Here is a 12,251-nt window from a genome sequence, read left to right as displayed (position 1 = left end):
ATAATATGAAAATAATATGATAGTATAAATATAAAGAAGGTTGAAGTCAATATGAGGACACGGTGTGATCTAAAGAGTGTTTAGAGACTCAGTCTGTCACCTCTGACATATAAATATACAAATATAATATGTCATATAATAAGTGTTTAAAGATCAACATGATGACATATGACTCGCTCTCCCTCGGTCTGTTTGTAGGTCAAAGGTTAATGTTTATGTGAGGCTATTTATACATTATATTTATTTCATTTGACAGAATATTCAAATAAAGCGCAAGCCCCGCCCCCTCTCTGTCTGTCTCTGCTCCTATTGGTCAGTTTGTTGTTTCTTAGTTTATTATTGTTTATTGATTATTTTATAGTATATTCAAATCAAATAAAAACACTCAGTTTTTAAGGGACATGCCCCGCCCCCTCCATGTCTGTCTCTGCTCTTATTGGTCAGTTTGCATAAAGAAGGACGGGGCGCTCTTGCCAGTCCGCACATGCGCACTTAGTGGGAAACACGATAGAAAACGGGCAGCTATGCCGCGCGCTGCAGAACTCGAGCTGGATGTGACTAACGGCCGGAGTATCGGAGGACCGACACGCGGACCGGGAGGCTGCTGAGAGCCGTTAACGGACACTTTCTTCCCGGGGATCGACTCCTCCTTAGGCCGACGAGCCGCTCCTCCTACTCCTCTTCCTCCTCCTCAGAGAGACTCCTCACAGTGCCATGGACACCGTGTAGGATCTGTCCGGTGTCCGTTAGTCGGTGGAGACTGAATCAGTGAGCGGGGGCCGCGGAGGGGGGGGTCAGGATGGTGGTGTTGTGGCCCCGTAGAGGAGGCTCGGCCCCGGACAGCTGTTTGCTTCGGACCGCCTGTCTGCAGCTGCTCCTCTGGATCTTATGTTCCGTTAACGGAGAGGAGCAACCGTTCAGTGTGGAGGTAAGAACCGGAGCACGACGACGGTCTGCACCGGAGGAGACCGAGCGGAGTCTGCTCACAGCGGCTTTATAATGATCTGTTGTGGGTTGTTACCGTGTTTAACCAGGGTTTAACCCGGGTTTAACCTGGGTCAGACTGTGTTCATAACAACAGAGTCTTTGTGAGCGCAGCTGCAGCTCCATCCTCCTCCTCCTCCTCCTCAGTGTTTAAAGAAACACGGTCATCTTGTGGTTTAGTTGGAACATTTAATGTGATTTCTGGAGTTAAGTTTGGAGCTGTGGGCTCAGAATGAGAAACAAAAGACTCTGAATGTTGATAAAGAGAAAAATTAAACTGTATGTATGTTTGTAAACTCTGACGCTTTAGTTCGAGGCTCGTCGGGATCCTAGAAGGATTATGGTTTTATTCAGTCTGTAAAAAAGGGGTCGGTTATATTCACATTTATTAAAGGGGACATATTCTGAAAAGTCCTTTTTTTCAGTGTTTTTGAATATATATTTAGGTAACCTGAGTGTCCCACAAAATGTGAAATCAACTCATCCAGTCCTTTGTTTGTGGTCTGCATAAGTCTTACAACAGAGAGACAAATGCTCTGTTTCAAATGTGCTCTCCTTGTGATGTCACGGTGGGATTCTGGTAAAAAAAAAAATCACCTCCCCTGGTATCTCCACCCATGGACTCCACCCAAGCGTATAACAAAACCTGTGCACGTGTCCACCATTTTTATTCTCCCTACAGAGGAGTGATGTCTACGGGGAAAACTCAGGGGGGGCTCATTACATTTAAAGAGACACACACACCAAAACGGAGTGTTCTGAGAGAGCTGGTTTATACAGGGTCACAAACCTCCTTTGGTGCTAGATTCATGTTATATTTTGACCAAAGCACAGCACAGATGTTTCATTTAGACCACAGGGGACTGTTTGAAAAGGTGGAAAAGGAGGATGATATGTCCTCTTTAGTGTGTGTTCTTAGGAGTTAATGATTCACCATGATTAGGTTCCTGAATGATCTGGATTTATTTGGACCAGAGAAGGTAGGCGGTTTTAAGGCACACCCCCACACGGCCATTTTGGACGCCCCTCGGTTTGTCAGATATGAGAGCAGTTATCAGGTCAAACCAACAGGTCCTCAGCAATGGAAGCGGTCAAGAGAAGTGGTTCAGATAGAAGTGATTGTACCCGACCTAAAAAGCCTTTGCATGTTTCTAATAAGCTCCACAAGCAGAAACGTGCTCAAACTAGGATCAATATTGGAGATGCTTTTGAGAAATGGAGAGGTTAGAACACAGAAAGGTTTACAGACCCATGCAGAGCTGGATAAACACTGAGTCCACCACTTGGCAACCTTTTGTGAGCATCGACTCTAGAGAGGTGGGGGGGGGGGACAGCAGGTCTAGCAGGTCATCTTTGAGCAGCACTATCTACAATTCTACAATTCACTTAGCAGACGCTTTTATCCAAAGTGACGTACATCAGAGAGTAAGTACAACACAAGCAAGGATCTAGAAAAAAGGGAACAATGTCAGTAAGAGCAAACGATCAGCTTTGAGTCTGATTGGACACGCAGGTGCTGACAGGAAGTGACCAGAGGCAAAGCACAACATTGACAGCAGTTCTTGAGACAGCTCTCTACAATGTTTTAAATTTGGACTGCAGTACCCATTTTAAACACTAGGGGTCAGAGTTACATATTGCTCCTTTAAAATCAACAACTGTGAATACATAGAATACTTTGTGGTCCCAGAGAACAACAACAAACAACACAACTACAATCACAACAGCAACAAACAACACGACAACAACAAACAACATGACAACAAAAACGACAACACAACAACAAACACGACAACAGCAACAAACACAACAACAACACAACTACAAACACAACAACAACCATGACAACAAACACGACAACAGCAACAAACACAACAACAACACAACTACAAACACAACAACAACCATGACAACAAACACGACAACATCAACAAACACAACAACAACAACAACAAACAACACAGCAACAAACACGACAACAAAAACAAACAACACAAAAACAACAACAAACACAACAACAACAAACACAACAGCAACAACAACCACAGCATCACAGGGTGATGAGCGTCGCCATAGTTACACTCATTGATCAGTCATCATGTCCTGTCTCATCAGCCAATCAGATGATGGAAGCTGTGTCAGCTGGTGTACAGACGTACCTGTGTCAGCAGGTGATGTCAGAGTGTGTCTCACATTATTGGACAGATTGTGACCTCAGGTCATCTTCCTATTAAAGGTCAGCTCTACCTGGACAGGTAATCTGATAACAAACACTCTGATCTCACCTGTGTGAGAACCCCTCTGATCATAATGAGTCCTTGTTCCCAGAGACCAGAGCAGTGTGTGTCTGTGTGTGTGTCCACTCGTTTTCATGTCGTTTTTCTCTCCATTTACACTAAGTAATCATATGGAATACACACACACACACAGTGGTCCTGACGTCAGTTGGCGGTGTGTTCAGAGAGCAGATTTCTGAGGCAGCAGGGTTTCTGTGTCAGTGTCATCCGATCCTACACAAACAAACAACAACACTTCAACTACATGACACACACACACACACACACACACACACACACACACACACACACACACACACACACACACACACACACACACACACACACACACACACACACACACTGACATCAAGCTGTGACACTCAGAGACGTGTGTGTGTGTGTTAGGGCTCTCACTTTATTCGAGGTTCAAACTTTCATTCAAATCAGGTCAATTTGAAAATGTACAAAGTTTCCAGTTTGATCCAGCAGAGACAAGAGAGACTTGTCTCTCTGCATGCAGCAGCGCACTGATTGGTGGGGGGACTCAGGGTCACTACACACCTGCAACTCTCCAAAGGTCAGGGACACACACACACATACACACACAAACGATGTTGGCTGCTGTGTGTGTGTCTGAGCCAGGATGGCCTTGGTTGCTGTGGTGACTCTGCAGACTCACCTGTGGTGACCCTGCAGACTCACCTGTGGTTCAGTGTTTATGATGAATAATGGAGGTGGGTCAGAGGCAGCCGTTCATCCAGGTGAAGCGATCATGTTCCCATGATGCACCTGATATAAATTTAAAGAGACAGTACAAGTGTTTTGTGCTCTTCATGACAGGGTTTTGTAGCCTCAGTAACCCCTGAGTAATGCACAGTTTTCCTTCATTGAAATGTTTAGTCAGAACAAGTCGGTCTGATTGTGAAACTTAAAAGGGGGGGGGGGGGTAGACTATCCCTGTCGGGGGGGACGGACGATGTAATTCTCAGACTGTTTTTGATGAAGCATGGCTAGCGTCCTTTCAGTCTCTCACCTCTCAGAAGGTTTGTTACATACAGCTGCTTGCAGCCATTAAGGACTCTAGTGGTGTCAGCTCTTTGATTGTAGAAGGAGAATGCATCATTAGGGCTCTGCCCCTGTTCTGGGGACTTTTTGAAGAGGAACTATCCACTAGGGACGACTCAACATGGGGGCTTTTTTATGTCAGACAGAACAGACAGAAACCTGGATCAGAACCAGAATCATGTTGAACAGACAGAAACCTGGAGCAGAACCAGACTCATGATGAACAGACAGAAACCTGGAGCAGAACCAGAATCATGTTGAACAGACAGAAACCTGGATCAGAACCAGACTCATGTTGAACAGACAGAAACCTGGAACAGAACCAGACTCATGATGAACAGACAGAAACCTGGAGCAGAACCAGACTCATGTTGAACAGACAGAAACCTGGAACAGAACCAGACTCATGTTGAACAGACAAAAACCTGGAGCAGAACCAGACTCATGATGAACAGACAGAAACCTGGAGCAGAACCAGACTCATGTTGAACAGACAGAAACCTGGTACAGAACCAGACTCATGATGAACAGACAGAAACCTGGATCAGAACCATACTCATGTTGAACAGACAGAAACCTGGAGCAGAACCAGAATCATGTTGAACAGATAGAAACCTGGATCAGAACCAGACTCATGTTGAACAGACAGAAACCTGGAACAGAACCAGACTCATGATGAACAGACAGAAACCTGGAGCAGAACCAGACTCATGTTGAACAGACAGAAACCTGGAACAGAACCAGAGTCATGTTGAACAGACAGAAACCTGGAGCAGAACCAGAATCATGATGAACAGACAGAAACCTGGAGCAGAACCAGACTCATGTTGAACAGACAGAAACCTGGAGCTTGTGTGTTTTATTAGCAGTAATAAGAAAATATGATACAAAATTAATCATTCTAATAAACATTAATACATTTTAGACTTTATGGTAATTATAGCAGTTAAAGTGTATCCTCTCTTTTGACTTAAGCTCTCATGTACAGTGATGCTCATGTAACCTGAGGTGACCCCATCAGCTGTTCAGCCTCAAAAAGTAACATCAGCATGTCATGTAAGCGTTGCCATGGCAACAGCCTCTTCTCATCAATAATAGTGAGTGATTCACCGTCCTACAGGCTGGCCTTTTGAAGGAGGCTGCAACCAATTAAACCACCGTCTGCTTCTCAGGAAGCACCTGAGAGGGTTGTGGAAAGGTAGTTCTGCAGGTAGATGGCTGAGAGGTGTTCTAAGGACATGGAGAGGTGGTCCTAGCTCACACAGTGGTGGTGGTCTGAGGACATGGAGAGGTGGTCTGAGGAAACAGAGGGGTGGTCTGAGGACATGGAGAGGTGGTCTGAGGACATGAAGAGGTGGTCTGAGGACATATCTTTTAGAAAGAACCTTTGCGGTCACCATCGGTAACTACTCCTCCTCTACCTCTAACATTACCTGTGGTGTACCGCAAGGTTTAGTTTTAGGTCCCATTTTATTCTCCATTTATATGCTGCCTTTTGGCCAAATAATTGAACGCCACAAAGTCTCCTTTCACTGCTATGCAGATGACACACAGATATACCTTCCTCCGCCAGAAATCTAGGAATAACATTTGATTGCAATCTCACCTTTGAATCCCACATTAAAACAGTTGTCTGATCATAGTTCTTCCATCTACGCACCATTTCCAAAATTAAAACAATACTAACCCAACCAGACCTTGAAAAGATCCTCCACCCCTATCATTTTCTCCCGACTTGACTACTGTAACTCCCTTTTTTCCGGAATCACAAATAAGTCACTGTCTCACCTCCAGCTAGTCCAAAATGCAGTAGCTAGGCTTCTTACTGGTTGTAACAGACGACATCACATCACTCCAATTTTAGCTTCATTACATTGGCTTCCTGTAAGTTTTAGAATCGATTTTAAGATTTTACTCATTACTTTACTTTTAAAGCACGGACAGGGCTGGCTCCAAGCTAACAGAGCTACTGACACCATATTAGCCCGCAGTCTTAGATCCTCAGGTGGGGACCGGGCCTTTTCAGTCAGGGCCCCTCGACTTTGGAATGACCTCCCTGAGGAGATAAGACTGGCAGATTCCCTCAATTCTTTTAAATCCTTTTTTAAAACGTACTTTTATAGACTTGCTTGCTTTATGTGATGTCGTCTTCTTAATTTCTTTTCTTACTGGTTTTACTATTTTTATCTTCTTTTACTTCTTACTGTCCTTTTATTTATGCTCTTTATTTATGCTCTTATCTCGTATTTATGCTCTTATCTTAACTCCTTATGTTTTAACTTGGTAATTTCTTATCTTACCTACTTTGTCTATTTATGTTTTATATTTATATTTACTTTTTATTTTTATTAATATTATAGTTTTTGTTTTTTTGATCCTTTAACCACTTGTTTCTATTTCTTTTACTGCTCTTACCTTCTTATTGCTGTTATCTTTTTATTTTGCTTTTAGCTCTTTTACTTTCTTACATCTTTTTAAATCTTTGGTCCTCTTGGTCTCAGCTCGTGTTGTTGGGTTCTTGTTTTGCCTGGGTTCTTATGATGGTTCTTGTGATGGTCGGGTTATGTCTGTTGGGTATCGTGAACTTTGGGTTCTTTTCTGTTGAATTGTATTTAATTATTTTTAGTATTTTGCATTTGTTATGTTCTTGCTGTTGTTTATGTTCTTATGTGTTTAGTTTAGTTTGCTTTGTTCTTGTTTTTGATGTTTGTCAAATCACTTTGTAAACCTGTGTTTTTAAAAGGTGCTATATAAATAAAGTTATTATTATTATGGAGAGAGAAAGAGAGGTGGTCTGAGGCAACAGAGGGGTGGTCTGAGGACACAGAGAGGTCGTCTGAGGATGCTGGAGATGTGGTTCTACAATGTGGCCGTATTGGTCCAGAGACATGGATTGTTGATTTGGTGTGATGTCATGGAAAATTAAGGTGTGGAATAAGGACACAGACGGATTAACTTAGTGAAGAGGTACCTCGATGGAGAGCTAGTGGTCACTAATATCACCCGCTTCTGCAGTGCCCAAGTGTTTTGACAGTTGGGGGACAGTGATGCTGTGGTACTGATTTGAGGGTGTGGATGAAGGATTGCAGGTTGGGGGACAGTGATGCTGTGGTACTGATTTGAGGCTGTGGATGAAGGATTGTAGGTTGGGGGACAGGGATGCTGTGGATCTGATTTGAGGGTGTGGATGAAGGATTGTAGGTTGGGGGAAAGGGATGCTGTGGATCTGATCTGAGGGTGCGGATAAGGATTGTAGGTTGGGGGACAGGGATGCTGTGGATCTGATTTGAGGGTGTGGATAAAGGATTGTAGGTTGGGGGACATGGATGCTGTGGATCTGATTTGAGGGTGTGGATGTTAGAGAGTAGGTTGGGGGACATGGATGTTATTATGGATGTGGATGATTGAAGTGGTCCAGAGACAGTGATGATGGACTGCTCGTCAAAGGACACAGAGGATGGAGAGCTCATTCAAGGTCATACAAACTGTCAGAAGATTAAAGAAGTTCAAACAAACTATATTTTATCAGCTTTGATTTTTTGTTTATTAGAGGTATAGAGAGACTGCTTTTACATGGTGAAGAGTTAAAGTCCCTGTAAACCAAAAAAAAAAAAAAAATTTATACAAAGGAAGAATGTATTATTAACCACCAGGCCAAATTTCAGCAATGAAAAAAACCTATAAGTTTATAAAATTAAGCTTCAAAATCATGAAAAATGTAGCTGTTCTCTCTCCTCTGGGAGGCTGTGGGCGTGTCCATGGAATGTGCCGAAGCCACGTCCACTCGCGGAGAGACGTTCCCTTCTTAACTGTCAAAAATGTAAATGACCTGACTATGGAGGCCTCAGCTCCTCTAACAGACCTGTCTGTCACAGAATGGTATTCTTTTTTCTCCATCATTTTGGTTTAGTCTATCAATGTGTAATGGAAGCCTGTTTCTCAATAGCATAGCTAGCCAAATGAAATAAGTTTAGCTAACCACTACAAAAAAAAATATGTAACTTTACCACTTTTTGCTTTGCATTTATTTATTAACCAGGCAGCCATCCTCACACTATAATTGCCTTTGATTTTTATTACTATTTGGTCAAGTTTAACATTTTTGTGATCAATAATAAGGGAAAACTAGTGCTCCATTTACAGCCTTCTGTACACAATAAAGGTAAAATAACCCCACTGTTATCAATATCACCTAGCTAAAAATTCTATTGTCAGTTTTATCTACATACTGTACCTGCAGGTCCTCAAGCTTGATGTGTGAACCGCTGATTTTCATAATTACAACACAAAAGCTACGCAACAGGATATACTCAGTAGTATTGAGATAAATGTAGTTTAACACATAATATTTCCGATATCTTAGTCACTGTTAATTAAACCATATTTGAACAGGTGCACCTGTGGAGAGTGCAGGATGATGCCCACAGAGATGGAAAGTGTGTGCTGCAAGCAGCTTAATGCCGTATGTAAAGAAAATTTATATATAGTTTCCCTATACAAAATGATCATTCAAAATATGAATACACAAGATGAATACTGGACCGTCAGAACTGAAACACCTAACACATACTCCAACAGGTTCAGAATAAATGTCTGGAGCCTCCAGAGGAGCCACACTGCATGACTCTTCATCCAGGCCTTGAGCCTGTCTGCCTGAACCCCTACTCCCTGCAGAATGCTCTGAATATTTATCAGACAGACCATGGACCACTGGAGATGAAAGAGAGAGCTGTGTAAGTCTGAAAAAAACATTTTTATTTAGGAATGTCAAAATAACAGTTATGTTAGTCAAATTGAATGCATTTCTTAAAGTTTTAGAGCTTTAGGAAATACAGAATTGGTTTAGTGTTAGTTTAACTCAGGTTTGGTATTGTCAGGATCAATGCACAGCCAAACAATTAGAATGTAAAGTGTCTCTGAGCTATAAATAAAAAGCCTGCACTCATGTGGTGCCTACAGACAAATGTAAATAATCAAAAATAATGTTTTACATTAACAAAAGTTCTAGACAGTACAAACACAAGTTAGTGAACATCCAAAAATGACTAGAGAATATACTCAGTAGAGAGCAGTCATCCACCTAGGCCAAATAAATCAGAAAAAAGTGGTGTCCCCCCCCCCAGTATGACATCTCATCATCCCGAGCTACAGCTCCACTCATGTTAAAAATGAAGTCCAGCTGATGCTGATGCTTAATTTAGACCTGATAATATCCACACATCATGTATTAAAATCATTTGACTTTAACATTTTGTGATAACGCTTCACTACAACTGGATTATTAGTCAAAACTAAACATGTATGGTTGTGGATAATTAATGTAACTTAAAGCAAACAAAGAAAAAAAACAGATGTCCAGGCCAATCCATACAGCCAAATAGATTTCAGACACGCTGCAGGTTGATCCATCTTTCATCTTATAGGGATCACGATGTGCTGTGTAAGACAGAGAAAATTAGAAAACAAGACTATAAGACCACTTAGACCAAAATAAATCTTGAAGAATATATAATCACATTACTTTTTTACGATTGTCATTATAGGCATGCTCGCTACCTGGCATCCTTCGTTTTCTGGTGCTGGGGATACCTGGGAAAACACAACCGGGTAGTGATACCTTCCTGCGTTGTTGTCTGTATCCACTAGGAGTACCCTGATGAAGAGGAAGAGTACACCGGTTTTAGGCCTCCAATTTAAATTATTTCCAAGTTAATTTATTGTTATGTTTGGACATGTGTTTTATATAAAGTTATTTAATAAACTTTGAATACGTTCCTCCATTCCCTCTCTTTCTGTACAAATCCATTCCCACACATGTATGTTACTAACTTGGCTTCCTCCGTTCCTCATAGTTCTGGGTTCTCTAGTTGGTGTCCTCTCCCCTCCTCTCACTCTCAGCAGGTGTTATCAGGGCTGTGGACTCTTGAGGAAGAGACACGTGTAGAGGCACTTCTGGGTTACAGAGAGGAATGTTCCTTTAACAAACGTGTCAACTTCACAGAGTCTGGAGCAGGTGGGGCAGATTTTAAAAAGCTCCAGGAGGCAGTCCTCATACACCAAGTACTTCAGCATGTCCTGCACTGCCTTGGCTCTGTCTGTTCATACTTCAATTACATGGCAGAGAAATTTCAGTCATGACAGGCAAATTAAAAAATGACGAGGAATAAATTAACCCATTAGTTCTTTTTTCCAATATCTACAAATATCTAACAAACAAAGTGAACTAACTGTTCAGTGGTGGTGTCAACAAGTTCAAAAATACTGGGGAGGTAGGTGGTGTCATCAGGATTTGCAAAGTTGGAACTGTTGTGACGGAAACGCCAAGAGGGCGTTTTGTAGGTGGGCTGTCAGGTGGTGCAGTTTTTCGCTTGAGTGGAGTAGATGAGAAGAGCGGGAGAACTTGGGATACTGTGCTTCCCACAGCAACGCTCCTGTTGGCTACCTGGAGAATACATGTGCAAATAATAGTACAATTGTTTCTGTGCATTGTATACAGAGTTACAGCTATGTAGTTAGAAAATAAATCTTAACATTTTTAGAAGCACTTTGACCATCAATGTTGCAAGATTTTGTACAGCCCGTATGGTCTTCTCTCTTGCATGAAAACATTAGTAAACTGTATGTCAGTAAAATGTGTAAAATACTGTATTCATTCAGTCACAATTTTTACGTTTTTACCACAGCAGTAACATCAGCAGGGGGCTTATAAAATAACTGTGTCAGACTCAACATGATGAATATTACAGATAATTTCTTCCTGTGTTGTACTCATTCAAATCTTTGAAGAATATAATTTAAGCAGTGTTTTCTTTGATGTACATATAGTGCATATCTAGAAAGTTTGCCTTAAAGTCATAGACATTCACAAAGAGCAAATAAGACCTTTATATCTCAACATAACTGTAGTTTTTCTGTTGCCTAGTGTTCTCCAAGACAATTGTGTGGCCACTGTCCTCTTGCCCACAGAGAGGTCTGTCCTCTCTGGTGACTTTCTGTGTGTTGTCTCACTGGCACCCCGTCTCTTGTTGTTGGAGGAGACTATGTGAAAACAGATAATAGTTTAATTTGCTTGCTAATGAAAAATACTGACACGTATAATAATCTCTAAACTGCAGTAAAATAACGTGCAGTACTCGGTCAGAGAACTGCGCAAAGGCGGTCAGGGACTGGTGTGGTGGCGGTCGCAGACGTGCCGTTTCAAGCCGTCTCCGTCTGGTTATTTAGACAAAGAAGGCATCATTTACAACAACAACAATAGCCATGCTACTAGCGGAGATTTAGAAAAACCCTGGCTGTTGCAGCGCGGTCATTTATTTTCCTCCAAAATAACATTACCCGTTGATATGACCGATTATTATTATCTTACACACATCTGTCATATTTGATTAGAGCTGGATGCTAACTTTAATCTTACACTACACATTCCCTCTCTCTCTCCCAACCAAAAAATGGGAGGCATCCCTTCACCTAATAATCATAAACTTGACCACCTTAGATATGAAAGTCATGCTAGGCTACACAATAAAATCACGTTATATTAGTTCACTTGCCAACAAAAACTTTGATATAGATTAACTATTAACATACAGCAAAAAAGGGCAACTTACACTGACATGCAGGCATCCACTGTCCGTGAAGGAGCCAGGTGTCTCCGAGGCGGGCATGTGACGGTCAGTGGGGGAGACAGATGTTTCGGCCCCACTAAACAGCCAAAGGCGGTTAACCAAAAAACGTGGGCACTGCAGAGGCGGGTGATATTAGTGAACAATAGCTCTCCATCGTGGTACCTCTTCACAAAGTTAATCCACCTGTTCTTCATCTCTTCATCCGGGGAATTTGAACAAACAGACCGAGCTGTCCCTGACATCCAGGGAAGATACACTTGCTGCCGATGGCATAGCTAGCTAGAAGATGCTACAGCAC

At 42.0% G+C, this 12,251-nt stretch overlaps 1 protein-coding gene across 1 annotated transcript in view; it reads left to right on the top strand.

The window, feature by feature from the left end:
• Positions 1-480: 480 nt before the first annotated feature.
• The window catches only part of LOC110000413 (matrix metalloproteinase-16), a 37,414-nt gene continuing 25,643 nt past the window's right edge, over positions 481-12,251 (top strand). Inside the window, 1 exon segment of the mRNA XM_020655680.3 lies at positions 481-928. Coding sequence (XP_020511336.1) covers positions 800-928 — 129 coding nt within the window. The 5' untranslated portion in view covers positions 481-799.

This window comes from Labrus bergylta, chromosome 20, assembly GCF_963930695.1.
Source record: "Labrus bergylta chromosome 20, fLabBer1.1, whole genome shotgun sequence".
Classification (NCBI taxonomy): domain Eukaryota; kingdom Metazoa; phylum Chordata; class Actinopteri; order Labriformes; family Labridae; genus Labrus; species Labrus bergylta.
This window is presented reverse-complemented; position numbering and strand designations above follow the sequence as displayed.